Source organism: Chrysemys picta, chromosome 1 (genome assembly GCF_011386835.1).
Source record: "Chrysemys picta bellii isolate R12L10 chromosome 1, ASM1138683v2, whole genome shotgun sequence".
NCBI lineage: Eukaryota > Metazoa > Chordata > Testudines > Emydidae > Chrysemys > Chrysemys picta.
The window spans coordinates 80,365,890-80,389,026 of record NC_088791.1 but is presented as its reverse complement, the minus strand read 5'-3'; the positions used below and the strand labels follow the sequence as shown (position 1 = coordinate 80,389,026).

The window sequence follows — 23,137 nt, the reverse complement described above, 5'->3', positions numbered from 1 at the left end:
CAACTTGTTCATTTCTAGGATATTTATTGTGTTATCTATTAGGAAACATATCCTTTTTATAGGATTCTCCACTTAAAGCTGTGCAGATGTTGTGGGTAAATCTCATAATGGACACATTAGCATCTCTTGCTTTGGCAACGGAACCACCTACTGAATCTCTCTTGCTGCGGAAACCTTATGGGAGAAATAAACCTCTGATCTCTCGCACGATGATGAAGAATATTTTGGGTCATGCAGTCTATCAGCTTGTGGTAGTCTTTACACTCCTGTTTGCTGGTAAGAATATTATAAAAGCTTTGCTCATTTTCTAGAAGTTAAAGCTAATTTATTATGGCATTTCAATCTTAGTCATGTTAATCCTGACCTCTTTAATATTTTGATTCTAATTGTGTATTTTTTTGTTAATTCATGATACTGAAATGTCTTATTACACAGGTGAGAAAATTTTTGATATTGATAGTGGAAGAAATGCACCTCTGCATGCTCCCCCTTCAGAGCATTACACTATTGTTTTTAATACATTTGTGATGATGCAACTTTTTAATGAAATCAATGCCCGAAAAATCCATGGTGAAAGAAATGTTTTTGAAGGAATCTTCAACAATGCCATCTTCTGTATTATTGTTCTGGGCACGTTTATTGTGCAGGTAGGTAATTGAAGATTTTAATTTAATATTGTTAGTCATATTTAATTTATTTGTTGCTGGTGAATCTGCACTAAAGGTCTCTCAACATTTCCAGAGAAAGTAGTATCAGGTTTATGTATCTATAACCATGAACAGCTTCGTTGGTCAACACGGGAGGAGAAGTTGGTTCATATAGACCATTTTAAATTGAGCTTTAAAACTTAGTTACAAATGTAAAATTTGAGCCTAAAATATTGAACAGTTTCCCATTATAGAAATCAATACTTTAAAATCTGACTTTGAAGAGTTATGTACCTAAATGTGTTCTAAATACAAGTCACCCATTGTCAGAACACTTGTAAAGTGCAGTATCTTCCTATATATAATTAGCTGAACTAAGACCCATTAGAAGAAAGTGTACCGTTATCAAACATGCAGTGTTGATCAGTTTTTTTTATACCTTACAAAGTGAGAATTAATTATACCTAATCAGCTTGGAAATGTCAGCATCACCAAATCAAGTATTTGAATGTCCTGCTGCAACAAATTACATAAATTGACTATACTCTGAGGTTATATTTCCTTTAACTTATTCTAAGCTTAATGACTACAAACATCTGGGGACCCTTCTATTTTTTTATTTGTTTTTTGTATATGGGACATGTTAAAAGAACTGGTCAGACTATACAGTCTGCCAAAATTTTAAATATTTCAATCACATGGCAGCTAACTTTCCAGCCCAAGTAATTCTAGTATCTTTCAGCTTCACACATGTGAATGACAACTTAACTATGTTCTCTGGACTCTTAAACTTGTGGTTTCACATTTGTTTCTAACAGGTCCTTTTTATTTTTTATGGTGATAGTGGTTCATCAGGAGAACTAGAAATGTACTGAAACGTATATTTAATACTACGCTATGTTTTTGACATAACATTTAACTGCCAAGTATAAAATAGCCACTTAGCCTTGCCAAGACACACCCGCACCTTTAAGATTGTTTTACCTGAAAACTTGAAATTCCAAAAAATTATGATACAAGGAAGCACTGTGATTTAGAGACAGGAACACAGGAATAGGATCAGGGAACCTGAGAATTCTAATCCTGGCTCTTACTCTTGATTTGCTGTATAACTCTGGGCAAGTTACTTCACTTCTCTATCCTCCCAATCTATAAAATGGGGCTAAGACTAACCTACCTCAAAGATGTTGTTTTTTAAAGATTGTTTATGCATCACTTTGCAAATGTAAAGTATTCTACAGAAACTGTAACACATTAAAACTCTGATACAGCATTGTGAAACAAAGGATTTATCCCTACTTGTCAGCTAGATAAAACAAAACTTGAACTGGTCAGATGGCTTCCAGTTCATTAACTGAAGTCTCTTTTACTTTTACATCAGTGCCAACAATGTATTTAGTAGGTTGTCTCATTCAGTACCAGAGTTCAAAAAACTAACGCTTTGCTGAGTGGGGCAAGATGGTTCCTTAAAAGGAGTAAAATAGGTATCCTTGGAACTGAATCTCTCTGCCTCAATTCCCTATCCATAAAATGGGATTAGTACTGTCTCCTGTCCTTTTTTCCTGTCTTGGCTGTTTGGTTTGGGAACTCTTCAAAGAGAAGACATGTCTGTTTCTCATTATGTGTCTGTACAGTGCCGAGCACTCTGTGCTCCGCAATCTTGGTTGATGCCCCTTGAGAGCTCCCTAATACAAATGACAGACAATAAAAATCAATAGTACAAGGTTAATTTTAAAGTAATTTGAGATTTTTTTTTAAAGCCTAAAATACAATATGTGAAGCTTTAGGGAAAAGATCTAGTTAGCCAAATGCTAACTTAAAATGATGATACACAAATTTGAGTGCTACCATGCTGTAATGTATGTGTGTGTGTGTGTGTGTGTGTACACTACAAATACTAATTTTTAATGCTGGTATTTTGGTTTTCCTAAAAGTTCTCTAAATTTTGACAGGTAAAGCATACAAATGTGTATATGCTTATGATAGCATATGTTTGGCTGCCCTCACTAAACAAGGCGTGGATAATTACTACAATTTGCACTTAACCTTAATTTCTAGTTTGATTTCAGATTTTCACTTTTCCTCATATTATGGTTCCTAATCAACTCTTCTTTGGTTTTTATACTTGCTGCTAAGCTTGAAATGGAGGTGTAGAAATGCAGTTTAATGAGTGCTGTGTTAATTGCTATTTTTTGGACAATCTTTAAAATAGGAAAATACTACCACTATGTCTAGTTCTGGGAGGGGAGTCCACTTGATACAGTACTTGCTTTTATACAAAGCAGAGTTGTAACTCTAGGTTGGGTACTACACATCTGTATTTTGTCTAACAGGGAAAAAATAGTAAATTGTAAACCTAAATCTTGGTCTCTGTAAAATCTGCTGTTTTTCTAGATGTAGGCATAAAGAAAAATATTATTGTATTTTATCTGTTAAATTGAACCAGATTAACTGTTTAAATTATCACTACAATCAGATTTTACTTTTGAAGTACAAGGTAAGCATGGAGGAGAACTCTTCTGTATCTAAGCTGAGGTTCGGAATAAAGGTAGTTTGAAGATGGTGCCTGGGGAAGTGCAGGGGATCAAAATACTAAAATGGCAAACTAAAGTTAATATATTACGTAAACAGCTTCTATGACTGGTGTTACATTTGAAGCACCAAGTAGCTAAAATTCACAATACCTACTACCTACATTCACTAATTTACAAACTTCAATAAGTATTGCTTTCTGACTTTTTTTTTTTTTTTAACTTTTTCCACAGATAATTATTGTACAGTTTGGTGGGAAACCTTTCAGTTGTTCAGAACTTACAATAGAACAATGGCTATGGTCCATTTTCCTGGGAATGGGAACACTACTCTGGGGCCAGGTAAATCACCTTTTTTTTGTGTGTACAAGCTAAGACAGCCTGAGATGAATTCATGTTTTGCTTTGCTGATATATTTGGGTTTTTCTTTTTGGGTACATATGAGAATTGTATTGACATGCAAAAGATGTTAAACATGTTTCAGAATTTTAAGTGGGCGTTGCTGTGTGTGGGCCACATGAATAAATAACAGACATGTAATTTGGCAGTTTTTCTAACTTTTGCATTACCGGACTCTTATAGTGTTTAAAAAAAAAGACAACTGTAACATTATATTAATGTAGGTTTATGCTTTTAATTTAAAATTTCTTTAGTTAGTGAAGAGCTTGCACTTAATTTTAGAATTTCAATAGCCTGAGTTGAGCTGCACACCTTTGAAATGAGGTTGTAGGGGGATGAGTTCTCACATTTTTTTGCAGCTGTTACTTAGCTGGAGAGTGTCCAGTAATACTGAGTGAATAGGGTGATATCAGGACAGTTGTTTTACACTGAAAGTTGTATCTCTGAAGCAGAAAGATGCATTTCATTTTAAAAATAGTTTTTGCGTAATATTATAGGTTAAAGGCAAAATGGCAAAGACTTCAACATTGTGTGTTCAGTGACTTAAACTACATTTAAAAAAATATAATTTTTACTACCATTCTTCTGTTAATTCTTATACATCTTTTCATTCATCTTTAGCTGATCTCAACAATTCCAACCAGCCGTTTGAAATTCCTTAAAGAAGCTGGGCATGGAACACAGAAGGAGGAGATTCCTGAAGAAGAATTTTCAGAAGATGTAGAAGAGATTGATCATGCTGAAAGAGAACTGCGTCGTGGTCAGATCTTGTGGTTTAGGGGCCTGAACAGGATACAAACTCAGGTATGGTCTTGGAAAAGGTAGGAGGAGACAGTGGTAGTTGAGGTTTTTAATTAAATCTTCCCCTTTGTCCCCTTTACCCCAATAAGGTGACAATTTTAAACTGTGTGACTGAGATTTTCTCAAGATGGGGGTATGGATGGCTCTGTAATCCCTCAAGCTCCTTCTTTACTTTCTTCAGCTCTAAATGCAACTCTTGCCTGTGTATCTCTCTATAAAAAGTGCCTTTTTTTTCTTTACTTCTTGTGTGTTTATAGATGGGATGGTCCTTTCTCTTGTTCTCTCTCTCTCTTGCTGAGCAAGCTGTCACAATCTCTGATTCCTTGCAGATGGATGTAGTGAATGCTTTCCAGAGTGGAAGTACCATTCAGGGGGCTCTAAGGCGGCAACCTTCCATCGCCAGCCAGCATCATGATGTAACAAATATTTCTACCCCTACACATGTAGTGTTTTCCTCTACTACTGCTTCTACTACTGTGGGGTGTGAGTGTGTGTTCCTAAGTGCATGAAATTAACATTTCCTAATTCACACACCTAACGTTTCTCATTTTCTCCTTAGTATTTAAATTCATTGTTCAGGCTTTTCATAAAGCTTTCTTTTCACAAAGTGGAGTCCTCAAGACTTTTTTTCTTAGAGGGCTAGAGAACAGATGGAAACAGTTGCAAGAAAAGACTTAAACATGAAAGCTGTGAGCCTGTATGTACTGTGCCTTCATTCATTCATGTACAGAGGGACTTCTTAAAAACTGAAATAGGAAAACTGTTGTAAATTTTCGAGTATATGCCTCTAATGATTCATTTTATGAAAATGTTCATAATTTACTCAATGCAGCATATAACCTTAAACTGGTCCAACAAAAGTAGGTAATACCAATTTGAAAATAAACCATAATTTAAAATAACACACAGTTGAAAGTTACATATTTTACATTTTAACACTTTCTCTGGCAAAATAATCTGATTTTAAATTATTTAAATTAAAGTTTTTACAAAGTTTAAAATATAGACCAAATAAAAGCTTGCTTCTGATCGGAATGCTTCACTTTTTGTTGGACTTGTTCTTAACAAGATGGCAATATTTATTTATCTTTTAACTTCAGGGTACAAGGTTAATAAAATAGGCTTGTTCCAAATAGTTACAATAGTAGTAAATTTCCAACTATACAGAAAACTGCAGAAGCATTCAGCCAATCAACCAGGGGCATTGGTAAGAACATTAAAATATTTGAATTGTAAAACACCTTATTTCGTTCAAACTGGATAACTCTCTCTCTAGGTTCATTTGGCAGCAATACATAAACTTCCAGTGCAGGGGATGTTTTGTCAATTACTTAACTCTGTTCTCTTTACGTTATGCTCTCTGAACTAAGTGGCATCGGGTTTTTCAGCCTTCTTCTGTTAAGACTAGAAGTGTAATAGTTCATTCTAAAATGGATACTTTAAATGCATTATATCCTTAATCTCAATTATATCTGTTTCATGTAGGTATTTTCTGCACACTTATTTATAGATTAAATATACAAGTATTTTATTTAAACAAATGTTTAAAAAGATTAAACTTTTTTGACTAGATGAGTTTCCCTCCTGTTTTAATAATTTACCTTTTAACATTTGCAAACATTCTTATGGGTTGGCTAAGTGACCAACTTAATTAGTTAACTAGCCTGAAAAGTAGTTAGCTAACTTAAGAACTTGCACATTGCTGGCCTAAGTGCTGGCAGAGACTCTTTTAGAGCTTTCAGGAGTTTTCTTCTTAAAAAGAAAGTGTGGTCCTCTGGGCTCTGTTTCTGATTCAGATTTCCTGTATGCGCTTGAGCAAGTCACTTGTGTGTCTACCTGTTTTCCATTCTGTAAAATGAGGATCCTTCCCTACCTCACAGGGATGTTGTGAGGCTTAATTCATTTGATGTTTGTAAAGCACTTAGAATCTTTAAATGAAAAGTGCCACATAAATACAAAGTACATTCTGTTGTTTGTGGGAATAGGGATGTGCAGTACAGCACTGTATTTTAAAATCTGATGTCTATGGGAATGTTCATTAGTTATTTCCCATATATGGAAAGAAACTTTTTGGGTTACATTCTGCCTGTTAAGCAGAGCCTGCTGCAAGTGGTAGTACAGAACTACGTGACCCTCGGGTGAGCGGCCAGGAAGCATTTTGCTGTCCTGGTGTGGAAAGGGGATTAATTTGCAACACTGCTTTAAGGAGCACAGCATACTTACTCCTGTCCTGGCACCCAGCTCTGATAGCCAGTGTCTCAAGGTAGAGAAGGAGCCATGCCTCCTCCCTGGCAATTACAGGGTCGTTAAGCCTAGCTTCAGTATCAGGCATATGGGCTGACACTATAGTAAAGAACAGAATTCAGACACACAGATGAACAAAATACGTTGGGAAAGAGTCCACATGGCTTTTATAAAGAGAAATCATGCCTCACCAATCTATTTGAAATCTTTGAGGTTGTCAACAAGCATGTGAACACGGGTGATCCAGTGGATATAGTTTATTTGAACTTTCAGAAAGACATAAGAACAGCCATACTGGGTCAGACCAAAGGTCCATCTAGTCCAGTATCCTGTCTTCCGAGAGTGGCCAATGCCAGGTGCCCCAGAAGGAATGAACAGAACAGGTAATCAAGTGATCCATCCTGTCGCCCATTTCCAGCTTCTGGCAAACAGAGGCTAGGAACACCCAAGGCTCTTAAGCAAAGTAAGCAATCATGGGATAAGAGGGAAGGCCCTCTCATGGATCAGTAACTAGTTAAAAAGATAGGAAACAAAGGTAGGAATAGTGGTCAGATTTCACAGTGGAGAGAGGTAACTAGAGGGGTCTGCAAAAGATCTGTACTGTTCAACATACTCATGAATGAATTATCTGAAAAAAGGGGTAAATAGTGAGGAGACAAAGTTGCTGATGATACGAAATTACTCAAGATTGGTCCAAAGCGGACTGAAAAGTTAGAAAGGGATCTCACAAAACTGGGTGACTGGGCAACAAAATGGCAGATGAAATTCATCATTGATAAATGCAAAGTAATGCACATGGGAAAACATAATTCCAACTATACATACAAAATGGTGGGGTCTAAATTAGTTGTTAACATTCAAGAAAGAGATCTTGGATTCATTGTGGATAATTCTTTGAAAACGTCTGCTCAATATGCAGCAACAGTCAAAAAAGCTAACGTTAGGAACAGGATAGATAACAAGACAGTAAATATTAAATGCCACTATATAAATCCATTGTACTCCCACACCTTAAATGTTGGATGCAGTTCTGGTTGACCCATCTCAAAAAGTATATATTAGATTTGGAACAAAGTACAGAGAAGGGCAACAAAAATGATTAGGGGTATGGAAAAGCTTCCATAGGGGAGAGAATAAAGAGACTTTTCAGCTTGGAAAAGAGACAACTGAGAGGAGATATGGTAAAGGTCTATAAAATCTTGACTGGTGTGGAGAAAATGAATAAGGAAGAGTTATTTACCAATTCACAATACAAAAACCAGGGATCAACGGAATTAATAGATAGCAGGTTGAAAAGAAACATAAGGAAGTACTACTTTACACAACGCACAGTCTGTGTGGAACTCGGTGCCAGGGGATGTTGTGAACGTCAAAAATAAAACTGGGTTCAGAAGAGAATAAGAAGTTTGTGGAGAACAGGTCTATCAATGGTTATTAGCCAAGATGTTCAGAGACACAACCCTAGACCTCTGATTGCTAGAAGCTGGGACTGGATGACAGGGTGGATCACTGTTCTGTTCATTCTCTCTGAAGCATCTGGCACCAGCCACAGTCATAAGACAGGATACTTGGCTAGATGGACCATTGGTCTGACCCAGTATGGCCATTCTTAGCTTTTAAAAAAGCTATCATTGGGGAATAATTTGACCCTGTGTTCCCCTGAGCTTTGAGGCTGCAACTCTGGGCTGCCCTTATGCGAGCCTTGTAGGTAGGGAAATATGCGTGGAGTGCTTATAACGCTCCATCACTGTGTGGGCATATAAGGGAAAGCTACAATTTAGCCTTTGTGGTGGGGGGCCTGATAACATCGGCAGAATTATGTTGTATATGTTTATAATACATACCAAATTGTCTTCTAAAATACTCCTTGAATATATATTTATGCAATACCTTTGTCTACATAAACTGAGGAATTCATTTCTATCAATAAACTGTACAGTTTTGCCATTTAAGAGTAACTAAGGTGCTGATACAATCTCTGAATTGTACTATCATCCCTAGATTTTTGCAGGATCTTGTAGCAATGTGAAATTATGTACCACACATTGATATCTAGAGCAGAGGATCTCAAGCTTTTTCATATTATGGACCACATCATAGTGGTGTTTTGAGAACTACCTCTCCACCCCCTTGAGATACCTTAACCTCCCTGTGGCAGCTATGGCATTACTTACGTTGAAAAGTAATACTTTTAATTTTTTAATGTGATTTACCACCTAGAGATAAGGACAAGCCGGCACCATGTGGCCAGCAAATGCTCCTTGAACTATTGGTGAGTTGTACACCACAATTTGAGAACCTCTGATCTAGACTAACAGTTGAAGTAAAAGGGACACTGTTACAGAGAACTGGTTATATTTTCAGATTTCCTTAATGGTATTACTCTTAACCCTTCAGTTACTTAAAACTGAAAATGTACTATTCTTCACTCAGCTCGGACAATGGAGATGATCAGTCTAATTTAATATATTTATTGATGCATTAACATGTTTGCAAAAAATAACCCTTGTGCCTGATCAACTGGGGCCAGAGGGTCCTCAATTTTGAATGTTCTTTCTTTTTAATTTGACATGTTCTTAATGTGGCTCAAATGTTTGTGGTAATTTAAGATTGTCATAGCAAAAATGAAGATGATGTATTGGAGCTTAACTCATACACATTAGGTCTAATTGGTAAAAGTTTTTTTTGCTGAATGAGTGCAGAGGTTATTTATGCAACATGCTGTGGATTGGTTTATGCTGATATAATATGTGGATTTCCCCCCTTCATGGGTTATTTTTAAATTCAGTGCTGTTAACAAAGCTCTTGCCAATTGCAGCAAATTCTTCATTGCATTCGAGAAAGGCGCGAAGGAGATGAATCCGCAACCATCACTCACTTTATGGTGACTGCCATGGTGGCCTCTATTTTAAATACTTCCGTTCTTGAAGGAGTGCCTGGCTGTGGAGCTCTGCCGTAAGAGATTAGGATGAACTCCTGTAATCTTTGGAGCAAAACTCAACCTGTTTGAATCCTTTCTTCAGCAGAGAAGTAACTGACTCACCTTCTCCCTTAAGGTGGAAAAGAACACAGTTCTAACTAGAACCACACCAGTTGTAAAACTAATGTTGGTTAATAGATTCTGTGGTGACTCTTTATACAAAAAACAAACAAACAAAAAACAACCATAGCATGCCTTCATGTGAGGTGCCCTTATAGACTCCAAAGACCTCATTTTGCTGAATGCATCAGATTTTGTTAGCGCTTCTGATATACTGGGATCCCAGTCAAAGAACAGGAATTAATTTTGATTCTTCATGGTCAAACATGTCTAGGAAGTTTAGTGGAAGTGTACCAGAGTCAGACATGGTTTCCCTGATATTTAAAGCTGTAAGTCATTAATAATGCAGAGATGTAAGTGGTCCTGGATGTGCTAAATACCTTTTAAGTCAACTATTTGTAACAAGGTCTTTCCCTGTTGAAACTAGTGTAAGGACCTCAACCCTTTAACTCGGTAACAACAAGACTTTTCAGATTGTAGGGAAGTACATACACAGCTTTACTGATTGAGACATTTGAAGCTAGGCTCTCTAGGATTCTTTGCATGAGATGGTGCCAAAATGCACTTTCTTTGACTAGATGGAGTGCAGTCTTTGACAGAATGGTGCCAATCTTGTATGTAGATTATATTTTCTTTTCACTGTTAATTGGTTCTTGCATGCACTTCCTCAGTGCCTCTCATGTCTTGGGTTCTGTCAGTGTACATTTTTTTTATTGCTCAGGTGCTATGATGATGGGTGTGAGAACGTGTCTGGTTTTTATATAAAATAAATCAAAGGGAAGTCATTGCTGAATCAGGGCCTTAGTGCTGAATTAATAGCAGCAAAGAACCTGAGTGTTTTTATTTTATTGGGACTATTTATCTAAAGTTAAACACATGCTTAAATTCTTTACTGAATCAGGGCCTAACTGAATAGTACTGAACCAGCTGATCATGGGAATTTGCTGATGAAGGCAGAGGACTAGGAATCAGACCTGCATATTATTCCAGGGTTCTATGCTGATTTACTTTTACTTGGGCAAGTTACTTATTCTCTGTACATCCATTTTCCACCGGTAAAATGGGAATAATACCCAACTTCTATTACATTCCTGAGAGAGCCTCAGTGAAAGGAGCTACAGAAGTGACGAAGCATTCCTATTACATTTTTCCAGGCAAAACTGACACTGAAAAAAGGATTTGATATTAGTGTTGGTTTTTATAGGTACTCATTTAATTACAAGTTAATAGTTAAGGATTTAGATTTCAGACTGAACAGTTAGCAAAACTAATACTTTGAGGATTATATGGCAATGCTAAAGAAAATTCTTAAAGATGCTAAATGCAAAGGTTAATTTTTGGATCTCAACATGTTACCTAAGAGAGTTCTGTAACCTGTTAACTTTTATGGAGTGTACATTCTATCAGCTTCTCATTAAGTAACAAATTGTACTAGGTTGGTAGAAAATCATTTTTTGGCTCTAAAATGCAAATTAACAGACCACTTCTAATGTCATGAACCTAATAGTTGTAAATGGTACATAAGCCATACAACTTCAGCAGTATATATGAAGCTTTTTGGACTCTTGTGTGCATCTCTGCACCAAAAACAGAGAAGAATTGACCTCTTAATAGAAGACAGACATGGCCATGTGTGTATATATAAAATTTGTTATAATTAGCCGGTGACAGCTTACACATTGGTTGGTTGTCTTGTATGTTTTTGTCATTTGAGATGCACACTTGTATATAAAGGTGATTACTTAAATCTTACAGTGGTGCCCTTCATACTGAAATGTGCAGCAATTCCAATACTTGTATGGCTTGAGAATTTTCATACACTGTTCTCAAAAAGAGGTTCTTGTATCTGCCACTTAGCTCGTGTGGAGGCATTTAAAATGCTTAACTTTTTCACCTTTTGAAAGGCATCAGGAAAAACTTAATTTTGCACATAATGGAAAACAATTGCAAAATGTAACTTGTAATTTATTACCACTTTTAACAAATTGGGGCACAGAACGTATTACTTTTTATGGGGGGAAATGTATTTTGTTGTGGCAAATAGGTATATACTCGAATATTTACAGCTGTTGTAGAGGTATCTTTTGCATGAGTCCTGCTGGTAAATGTCCAATCATTGTGACATTCGGTGAACACTTGCTTGGCTTTTTCATAGTCAGTGACATCCTAATTCCCAGCATGAGAAATAGTAACCCTGCGTGCCCCAACTTTTTTAGCCGTTTCCCTTTGGTGTTGAATAAAACATTCCTTAGTAAAACTTGTTGAATTTGTGAATAAGTACATTGGATAAAATTTTCATGTTGACTTCATTTTTTGAAAACATTTAGTCCACGTCAAGCAATGAAATAATTCTAGCACTACTTTGAATTTTTAGACATTTCAGTTTTTTACAGTACACTTCTACAATTTTTATTCCAACTGTAGATTGGCAGTGCTCTACTGAAATGCTCCTCATTTTTTACAGTTTATTGCAAGTTCCACTACATTACATACAAATTCGATTCACTCATGTCTAGCTGTTTGTGGATTCAAACTCATAAGAACCATATTCACTACTAGTAAATCTGCAGCATACTGACAGTTTTTTGTATTTCTTTCATGTTTACAGATCCGAGTGGTGAATGCATTTCGTAGTTCCTTATATGAAGGGTTAGAAAAACCTGAGACACGAAGTTCAATTCACAATTTTATGACACATCCTGAGTTTAGAATAGAAGATTCTGAGCCTCATATTCCCCTTATTGATGATACTGACGCTGAAGATGATGCTCCAACGAAACGCAACTCCACTCCTCCCCCGTCTCCCAACAAAAATAACAATGCGGTTGACAGTGGAATTCACCTTACAACAGACATGAACAAGTCTGCTACCTCTTCATCCCCAGGGAGCCCACTACATAGTTTGGAAACATCACTCTGATTGTAAGCTGAATGTTAACACACTAGCTGCATTGTAAAGAAACAAATTGAAACTGGGTCTTTTCACACGTGATGGACAAGATAATAGTCTTGTCCTGGACTTCAACAGAAGACACACTTGTACGAATGTAGATTTATTTTTTTAAAAAAGCTTTCTGCCAGACTTGAGGGTGTTTTTGGGGTGCGGGGATAATAATGAACTCTGACAGATAAACGGTAACTCGGCATAAGTGACCTGCGGATCATTAGTTGTACTTAATGGTCCTGAACAGTGTGTTAGAACTTTAGTTTATCTTGATCCTTTTGGGGGGGGGCTGGGAAGGGCAAAGAAGCCCTGGATCATTGAATCGATACTTAAATTTCTGCTGTTGGCTGTTAATAATTTGGATTATTTATGTTTATAAATGATACAGATCTGTTTACAAGGTTTGTAGATACTTTTTTGTTCCTGTTCTTAGATGGGAAGCTTCCTTATAAATGATGCAGAGAAAAAAATTAGTCCTTCAAATACTGCTGTATTTTCAGGAAAAGGGTGTTTCTATTGAAACTGTACTAAATTTTGCCTGCAATTTACTTTGTTAAATATTGTAGATAAATTGCTAATACTAATAGCCAAATAGATAACACTAATGCTTTGTAAAAACATGAGCAGTGGTGTTCTAATGAAGTTATGGCCTCTGTCCTAATTAGTTTCTTAAATACATTTACTACTTAATGGTTTTGAAACAACTGTTTAATTTTTAAAAATTTTGAGAAACTTACTGAATAACTTTTTTTGTTCAGAATTTAGTAGAGGATTGTTTAATGCGGGACATCAATATGTGATGGAACTTGCTTGAAATACTTTTGTTATCTCAGGCAAAATGGATTAAATCAAAATACATCAGAACCTTAGTCCTTTTTGTTTTTGTCTAAACATGTTAGCATAGTGCTGTCTTGGTGAATTGTGAGTGGAACTGTGTTGATTTTTCTAATATATAGAATCCTTCATACAGCATGAGGGCTGTTGGCATTTTGAAAGGTTGTTAGTAGGTAGCATACCTGTTTTCCTTTTTGTTTTTGGAATTTGTTTGTAAACATGAATAAATCTGCCCTTTTATTAAAATAAATATGCAGCGATGGTTTTTTACAGATTTTTCTCAGCTTCATTGGAAACATTGAAAAGGTAGACTGCTTTATATTACTAGTAAAATTAAACTACAATTTCAAGATGGTAACAGCCCCATTTAAAAAGCACTTTTATAAATCAAATGTTGGTGACTGCCCTACAGAATGGATGCAAGTTAAGGCACTCAAAAAAATCTTCATTGAGTCAAATGGATACTTCTGGTTGACTGATTGTGGCTGAAAAATTTATCTCAGGGTGAAAAGACGTAATGTGAATAGTAAATGTCTTTTTTTTCATTTATATAACTTACTGTATTAAACCCTTCAAAATCTGAATAAAATCAGGTTAGCTCACATGGGGTAGCTGACAAGTTGTTTGCATGTTATTAGTTAAGCAATAGTTTTTGGCACCAAAAAATGACCTGCTAGCAACTGGGTGAATAAGAGTCACATTGTCTCCACCAATTGGATTATTGTTCTACCAAACATTCCCCCACCCCAGAATCCCATTCTTCCATAGCTTTCCTCTTCTGCATGTAACTTTTTCACCTTTACCTGTCTCCTAGTTTTATTTTTAGCCAGTGGAACTAATTCAGGGTGAGTGTCCTGATGATATTCACTAGCTCAGATAAGTAGTCCAGATATAGACATGGTTGACTGGGGGAGACTGCCTACATCCCTAAAGATAGTGTTTTCCTTTCTGAGCTATGGCAGCAGGTACCATCAGGATTCAAACTATTAAATCAGTTTTGTGAGCTGTTGTAGATTTTCATAGGCACAGCACTAGCCACACAAGGGATCCTGGTGTATGTCTGAACCCTGAAGGTAGACACCAGTTGCCCACATGGTAGAGGAGTGCATAAACTACTTGAAGGAATCAGGCTAGTAATGATAGGAAAGGGGGGCGGAATCTAAAAACTCAGGATGCAGAAGAAACTGGGTTAAAAGGCATTAGACTTAGAGTGAGAAGACTGCTCTCTTTTATGGGTGTGATCTATATAAACTCTCTGGAGTTCTTGGGAAAACAATGAAAATATTGCTTGTTAAAACTGAAAAAAAAATTAGTGGGGGCAATCATTCTTGGGGTTTCAAGCACTGTATCCCACTGTCAACCACTCTTTAAGCCTTCCGAGATTTTTTTTTTTTTCTGTTATGCCCATAGACTTGGAAAGAAGGAGGCTTCCTTTCTAGGTACAGGATATTTGTATTTAACACTTTTATATGACAACTTCTCCCAGAGCTTCTTAGAATACTAGATGTAACTGGAAAAAATGTTAAGTTAGGAACTAGGCAGAGTTCTGACTTCAAATAGGCTCAGATGTTCTCCCTACCTAGTTCAGAATAACTTCCTCAATAAATGATAGCTTTAAAATGGAAGGAAGCTGTTTAAGTCTTTTCTTAAAATGACCCTGCCCAGTGCAATTGAATTTGCATGCTAACTTTTACCTTTAATTTAAAATTAACCCCTCTCCCCGTCCTAATGGTGGTCATGATTCCATTATACCTTTAAAAAAACTGAATTATACACTTAAGCAGTTGGGGGAAACATAAAAATGTGTAGGCTTTGTGCACAAATGATTCCTTCTGATCATGTTGACATGCAGTACATTGACTTTGCCTCATAGCAAGTGTAAGTGAAACCTGAAATTAGGAATACTTGTTTAAAAAGGGAAATGCTTTCTTTCTTGTTGTGATCTCAACAAACCATGACATGTTGTTGTTAAGCTTATAAAAATAATTATCACTTTTAGCTGCTGAGCCCTTTATTACCTTTCTGGTTGTAAGGTTTACTTGTCTTGCTCATTGTAACACAAATAAATAAATGTGCTGTTCATCTCCAGTCTGATTGGGGACTGATTTGAATGTAATACAGTACAGTTTAAGATTTTGAAAATGGATAGTTAATGCTACTACTGTAATCACTTTGCTCCTGAAATGTTACAACTTCTCTCAATACTGAGTTTGTTACATGCTGTAAAATGTGTACTGTACTATGATCATGCAACATTGACTTTTTCTATTTGTACTGAATTAACATTTTAGCCAGAAGAATGGTTTAATATAAATCTTGTTTACAAAATAGTGGTTAATTATATCAAATATCAGTCATTGTAAATAGGATGAATAATGGGATGCAAAGAATAACTTACATAAAGGCAGCGAGTCTTGTTCAAACTGAAATTAAGTGTCTTAAATGGGGCAAAAAGTAGTAGTAATTGCTACATATGGAACCTCTTTGTTTCTGTATCCACTTTACCGTCTGTCGTCCTCCCTGATAAAATCTAAATTGTGGAATAGTCTCCTAAGAGGTAATGGAAACAGATGATTCTAGTCACCCCAAAGCAATGCTAAGTATACTGTAGGGTACAAAAGTCCTTAAGCAAGGACTAGATATGAACCCATATGATTCCTACTTCTTCAAATCAACTACACTGGATAAGCATATTACAGGTAGCTTTTGTAATTAAACAATTCAGAGAAACTGAACTCTGTCTTTACCATCATTAGGTTTTAGAGTCAATAACCTATTGATGAATTGCAGATGTTACCACCTCTTCGAGCTATTGTTTGAGGCTTGCTGCAGACTCCAGAAGACACTTCATGGGCTTATATTTGGAAATTGTCCTAAAGGGCTGATAAGACTTTAAAAAAATCAATAAAAAAATTAAATTATGCAGAAATTGGAACCGCTGGAATGATCAGATTCACATTGAACTTTGCGTGGATTTAAACAGAGTAAAATGTCCATCTTAAATTCAGTAATACTTCTTCAGATGCAGAGACTAGTTATTGGTCCTAAAGGCTTTTTTCCTTTGAGTGCATGTCTGCTGATCCTCTTGTATGTTGGAGCCCCCCCTGCTGTTTGGACTGATGTAACTAAAGTTTTGTTGGATTAGCCTGGCCACCAGGTGAGGCCTGTCCATCTATTTTCCTCCACATGGACAGCCCAGGAGATCTCCATTCTTTTCACCATTTTCTGTTGAAAGTCTCTGAGGATGTCTTGTGTGGACCTCTTTTCCTGATTTTTTTTTTCCTATTCCTGTCTATTTTCTTTTTCCCAGTTTGCATACAGAGTTTTTACATTCCTCTGAAGAGCCTATAGCAACAATCAAGGAGATGGTTTATGCCATGTCTAAGCCCAGGAGTCCATTCCCTCTCCTCTAAAGGCACCTACTAAATGCCTTTTTGCTCACAGGCTTCTTCCTGAGCAGGAGAATACAGAAGATATGGGATGGGTTGGGGCCCCCACACAGAACATGGCATTACAGAATGCTTAGCTCAGAGCCAAAAAAGCATTAAAAGAGAACCAGCTGCATGTATGGCAGCACTACTTTAGAGACTAAAGTGAGGATGAGGTACTTTGCACCAAAAAAAAAAGGAAATCTAGCAACAAGAGAGAAGGCTAATTTCTCAGTAGCAGGGGTAAGGGGTTAAAAATATGCACTCCTACTCATTCATCAACTTTGACAACAAGCACCATTATCCTTCTCTTCCGTCCCCAATGGCTGTGCTCGAAGAGCTGGTGTACTGGATGGTTATGACTTAAGGAAAGCAAGCATGCCTCTTTCCTCTAGCTACACAGGGACTCTTCCGCTGTTCTATGTCGATTACAGGTCATTCCATGGCCACTTTCCACCTGGCCTATCACTGTCCGGGATGTGCTTATAGAAGTCAAGCATGGGATCCTTAGGGCTGCAGGAAGAGGGGAAATATCTCACCCCAGCTACTGTGACCTTCACTAGGACCTGGTTTTATTTCAACTATATCATTATATACCTTTTAACAAAAGACTAAACCCTGGTGCAGGGACAAAAATCCGTGTCAGAATGGGATTGCAAGGTCAAAACAGTCATGCCTACTGAAAAATTATAATGGATCAAATGGATTAAAATAGAGGCCAATGCCTGCCTCTGTAGAAGCAACGAAGCAATGCTGGCATCCTGGAGGTCTTCACTTCAGTCACCAGCTTTGCTAGGATGTCCCTTCTTTAAGCATGAAGTTTAAAAGCCCAACATAAAAGACAATATGCACCAGCCCAATAGAACAAAACTTCTGCAGCTTCATCCCTTACTGCTGTCTGTACTGGAGGAACCAATCCTCTTGTTCTGTGGCCACCATTATGGTGAGAAGGGATGCAAGAGTCTGTTCTTGGAAGACTAATAGGAAAAACGTTTATAGCATCTGTCCCACCTTTCAAGATGGATGTCTAGTTGGAGTATTGCTTGACCAAAAGTGGCAGAGAATGGTAAAGGAAAATTGCTCACCCCCATCCTCTTAAAGAATCAAAGGAAAAAGATACCTTGCCCTCAGAACGAATGTTCCCTTTCACCTACAGATTCTATAGAACAAAACATTCATGACTGAGTTGAAAAAGATAGCTGTCATTGGGATCCATGCCATATTACCTCATGTGACACCAACAAATCTTCATGCTTGCCTGCGAACCATAAGATAGTGTGGAAACACTTTTTTTTTTTCCTGTTTCCTCCATGCCTGAAGGAAATTTGCCTTAAACAAGGAGGTCCTGGAGTAGTTCTGGGATTCTTTTGAAGCATAGAGGGGTTTCTTTCTTAGTCCCGTTCTCCCCCACCAAGTTCCAAATTCATGTAGCCCTTGTTTTCCCTTATGGAAGTAGTCATACATCCTCTCTTCTCTAAAGGGGAGGAACTGATACAGTTCTTTCTCAGTTTTCCCTTCCATTCTGAACTTTGGAAGAATCAGAGGCCTTCCAAAACCACAAGGGCCTGATAGGTACATTTATCAACCTAGGAGCTTTACGATGGAAACTTATCTTCTGCACTAGTGAGTATCCACCCATGATTTTTCTTAGTTACTTCCATATGGGCTTTTTCATTCCCCTCTACTCTTTTGGCTGTGTGTGTGAGCGAGAATTTCAGATTAAAAAAGTCATCCTTTATATGCACACCCATGCACACCTTTCCCTGTCTGCTCAACTGGAAGACTTGACATACTATCTCCTCACCCCGAGATAGGAAATGGATGGCAGTTTCCCTATCACTACCTTGAATCCCTCCCCTCCCCCAGACCCAGCAATATCTCCTCCTTGGGGATTCTCCTTTTCCCTGACTCTTCTCTTCCTTGCCTCCCACTGCTCCAGGACTGTCTCACTGCTTTAGGACCATATATTGAAGGCAGGGCAGATCTGTAACCCTAAAAGCTTTCACACAGCTCTGCCAAGCCTGAAAATTGTGGGATCAGAGAAGCTTCTTGCATCATAACATCCTTCTGTCAGCACCTAGAATCCTGTGACTTGTGATCAATTCATGTGTTTTGGCAGCACTGCTAGGCTTCTTGGAGGAGACTCCCCTTCCCCACCTCTATCCCTTCCATCTCCCCCTCTCTCCCCTTTCACAGTGTCTCTGCTGCTCCTCACAGTTCCTGTGTCATGTCTACCCGTTGAACCATAGAATGGCAGCCATTTTGCCTGTGGACATGGCTTCAGTCTCACTGAAAACAATGGGCGATAGCAACCTCACTCTGTAGAGAAATGGCAACCATCTTGCTGGCTTCAGACCAACTGACAACAATAGAGAAAAATTGTGAGTTGGGACCTCCCATCCTAGTTTTTGAGACAGGTAAACACCCAAAATTACTAGTCACAATATAATCGTGAACGTTGGCAACACTGCATAGTTATATTAACCTTCTGACAGGACTTGAAATGTATGGGGAAAACTAGTTCTAGATGCTTTGGGCTGATATTAGCCCTGCTACTTACTTATGCATAACACAAACTGGCCCCTGTGGAGAAAGCAGAGCACTTCTCTGACCATTTTAAAAATCAAGATTGGATATTTTCTAAAAGATCTGCTCTTGGAATTATTTTGGAATTTGGAATTATTTATGGCCTCTGTATATAGGCCTTTGTTGAGGTCAGACTAGATGATCACAATAGTCCCTTCTGGCCTTGGAATCTATGAATACCCATAGCAGAATTCTTCAGGTTGCATTCACAGCCTCACGCTACAGTACAAGGTGATCCTATTCAGCCTTATGGTGCCAGCCAACCTCAAAGAGCAGAGAATACATGTGTGTGCACTTCTGGATGATCGCTATATTAATACAACTAGCCAACTTTTTTCAAATTTAAATGACCATTTCAAATTTAATAATTCAATAAAGTGTGAATTCAAATTGTCATGAAATGGTCTCCCTGATTTTGACCAGAAGTACTTATGCTCACTGTTACAGAGGTTGGATTACCAGAGTCCTCTGACTGGGTTTTATGAACTACCAGATCAACACACCTATACATAGGCAGGAACTTCACCATAGACCAGACCCACCCATGAAGGGAGGAAATACTGGGGACTCAATCATCTTGTTGTGAAATGGTAAACTCATTTTGAAGTGCTGCCCTGATGTGATGAAAAAATGAAGTAATTGCAGCATTTTCTACTGTAGTTCAAAACACAGTTACAAAGATGGATGAGAGTTCCCTAAGCAGTCAGCACCTTCCTACAATGGTGAACGTAAACACTCCAAATGGAAGCAATACTATTGTTTAATTGGAAAGGACATCTACAATTCATCAAGAATGATCACCTAAGAGGCAACTTTAAATGTAACAGCATCTAAGTGGAAAAATGTACCCTGGAAAGTGTATGTGTGTTTGCTAAGGGCTTGTCTATACTTACCGCACTGGTTCGGCGGCAGGCAATCGAACTTCTGGGTTCGATTTATCGCGTCTAGTCTGGACGCGATAAATCGAACTCAGAAGTGCTCCCCGTCGACTCCGGTAATCCTGCTCGCCGCGAGGAGTACGCGGAGTCGACGGGGGAGCCTGCCTGCCGGGTCTGGACGGCGGTAAGTTCGAACTAAGGTACGTCGACTTCAGCTACGTTATTCACGTAGCTGAAGTTGCGTACCTTAGTTCGATTTGGGGGTTTAGTGTAGACCAAGCCTAAGGGTTATAAAAGAGTCCTTACAGATGGTTCAGGCACGCCTTGACTTTGTTTCAGCCAACAAATATCTTAACTCTTTTTAAGACAAGATGATATAGTTCAGAACAAAAAAAAAGTGGTAGCTGAAAACTGGTTAACTGCTGTATGATTAGTTTTCCTCATACAGAAGACCAGTCATCCATGGAATCACACTAGACAATAAAGACGAGATTAGGCCACAGGGCTACAATGACCTGAGAAGTCCTGGTTCTGAGGTCACTCACCTCATTATGAATCTACTCCTTTGCCTTCCACCTCAAGATGATCTTAACCCATTGAAAGATGGGTCTGAAAAGACTCAGGTTTGCAGCATGGCTGCTGACCAGAACCAGTTGAAGAAAGCATGGTTTCCAAGGAAGTCATTTAACAGCTGCCTCTTTAAGGTATCCATGTCCAGAACATACTTGAGTTACTGGAATGAATGTATAAAATGCTGTGCAGAATTTAATATAAATCCTTGAATAATATATTCATCTATCTGATCTTAGTGGCTCTTGCCCATTCAAACCCTTTATTTTTGTACTTCCTTATTCTTTAAGGTCACATTGATGGAGGCATCACAACTCAACAGCTGAAAAGAGGCCTTCCTCAGTTAGGATTTCATAACTCTAGTGTTTTGGGTCTGAAGATTCCACACTTAAAATAATGGCATTTCATAAATCCAAAAACCTAGCTCAGCAATCTTTCTGCTGGATTCCCAAATGCCAAGGAACTTGGCATGCATTAGATTTTTTCAGTTGTCAAGGTTAATCTTGAGGTTGGTCTTGATGTCTAAAGTCCTTTTTAACTATCATGAAGTACAGGGCTGAGACCTAAGAACACTAGTTACACATGGATCTTCTATTTCTGGTTGGACAACTTTAATGAGTGGAAAAGGCAGGCAAGTAAAATGTAAACTAACTGTTCCAACATTCATGCTCTTACAAAATACAAACTCAACATGCAGTCTTGGCAACGGATCTTCAGTTTGGTGGTACTGATTTAGCTGATTTGTTTACATAGTGTGTGAGTAATTTCTATACTGTGTCCCCTATTTACCTCCCTTTACTCTTTTATAACTGATATTCCTCCTAGCTCATTTTAGTTTTGATCAGAAAAGTTCAAATATACTTCAAGTGTTAGTCACTTACAGTAGCTATAGAGGAACACATTCTGGAGGGAATCCAATGAGCAGGCAGTCTACTGTCCAGGATTGCCCACATGCGAAGCTCTAGCTGCCTCAATCGATTGACTTGGGACCTGACCCTATATGTAATCAACAAGTGTGTTCCTTCTTCAAAAGGAGTAACTGACAAGTAGGGACTTTTCATTTTGCTGTGCATTTGTCTTTAGTTGCAATATATTCTCCACTACCTCTCCTGTACCCTTTTTAAAACAAATAGTACTCTCAATTAAAAGACCTGTTTTCTTTCTAAAACCAATTTAGTATAACTTGCTTTTTTAAAAAAAAATAGATATGTGAATTCTAAGTATACCTCTCAAGCTGCCAAGATCCAAATAATGGGACTGACTTTTTTTTTGAAAAGCACACAATGAGACACAACTCTAAGCATGAGTAGTTTAAATTGGTGTGGAAATCTTTCATCAGCAAAAATATTCTATAGTCTTAGCTTCATGATTCTGCATTACGGTTGTGAGTTATTTGAAACAAAACTGCACTAGATGTGTGGGAGGTGGAAAGTTTGGTCTCCACAATAGAATGATATATGCTAGAATTTAAAAGCATACTTCTGTGTTGGTCTTTTGCTAGAGAGTAACAAAGGCTTTACAAGTTAAAAGATAAAAGGATTTTGTTACAAATATTAAATCCTAAAGCTGCATAGGGTAAAAGGGTCTTAATACAAGTTCAAAGGTATAGTTTTGTTTTTTAACTTCAGAGCCTTCCCCGTCAAGAAAAAATATTCTATTTAAACTTCTTGTTGTGGAGAGAGGATTCATGGCCCTGTTCTGTAATTTAATGTAGACTGTGTCCTGAATGGAACAGGGAGCAGTTACATGGTGACTTAAATTTTTTAGTATAGATTAGATTTATGCACAAGGCTCGGTTGCTTTAAGAACAGTTACATGTGATATCACATTTAATTACAAAACTGATTGTGATTTATATACTGGTAAAACTTGCACATTAAAATTTTTTTTAGTGCCAAATTGGGGCTTCTGAGCATTTTGGGGAAAGAGTCTAAGGACGAGGACAATCTCCAGCTGGCTCCGGGAATAAGTCCCACTCCAGATGTTGGCTAGGGAGAGGAAACCATTGAAAAGATCCAAAAGCCTCCCCACTCCCAAAAGACTGGAGTGGAGCCCTAATTCCTTGGAAGAAGCAGGGCTCCACACTCCCTTCTTCTCACTATGCATTGAGATTCTTATGATGCTCGGGCATAAGTCTTGCACCCTCCAGTGGCTCTGGGGTCCCAGAAAGGCAAAACCAAGCATGACTTTTGCCAGGAATCAAGTTAATGTTAATGAACAAGTCATGGGATAAAG

General features: G+C 37.7%; 1 protein-coding gene across 13 annotated transcripts in view; it reads left to right on the top strand.

The window, feature by feature from the left end:
• ATP2B1 (ATPase plasma membrane Ca2+ transporting 1) overlaps positions 1-13,690 on the top strand; it is a 105,074-nt gene extending 91,384 nt beyond the window's left edge. For 8 of the 13 annotated variants that reach the window (XM_024107412.3, XM_042859834.2, XM_042859835.2 and 5 more), the window contains 6 exons: positions 63-276; positions 436-647; positions 3,413-3,520; positions 4,199-4,381; positions 4,708-4,794; positions 12,271-13,690. In XM_024107412.3, coding sequence (XP_023963180.2) covers positions 63-276; positions 436-647; positions 3,413-3,520; positions 4,199-4,381; positions 4,708-4,794; positions 12,271-12,582 — 1,116 coding nt within the window. In that variant the 3' untranslated portion in view covers positions 12,583-13,690. Of the gene's footprint in view, positions 1-62; positions 277-435; positions 648-3,412; positions 3,521-4,198; positions 4,382-4,707; positions 4,862-12,270 lie in introns of all 13 variants that reach the window. The other 5 variants (XM_042859836.2, XM_065560353.1, XM_005279137.5 and 2 more) reach the window with 3 other exon arrangements.
• The last annotated feature ends 9,447 nt before the right edge of the window (positions 13,691-23,137 follow it).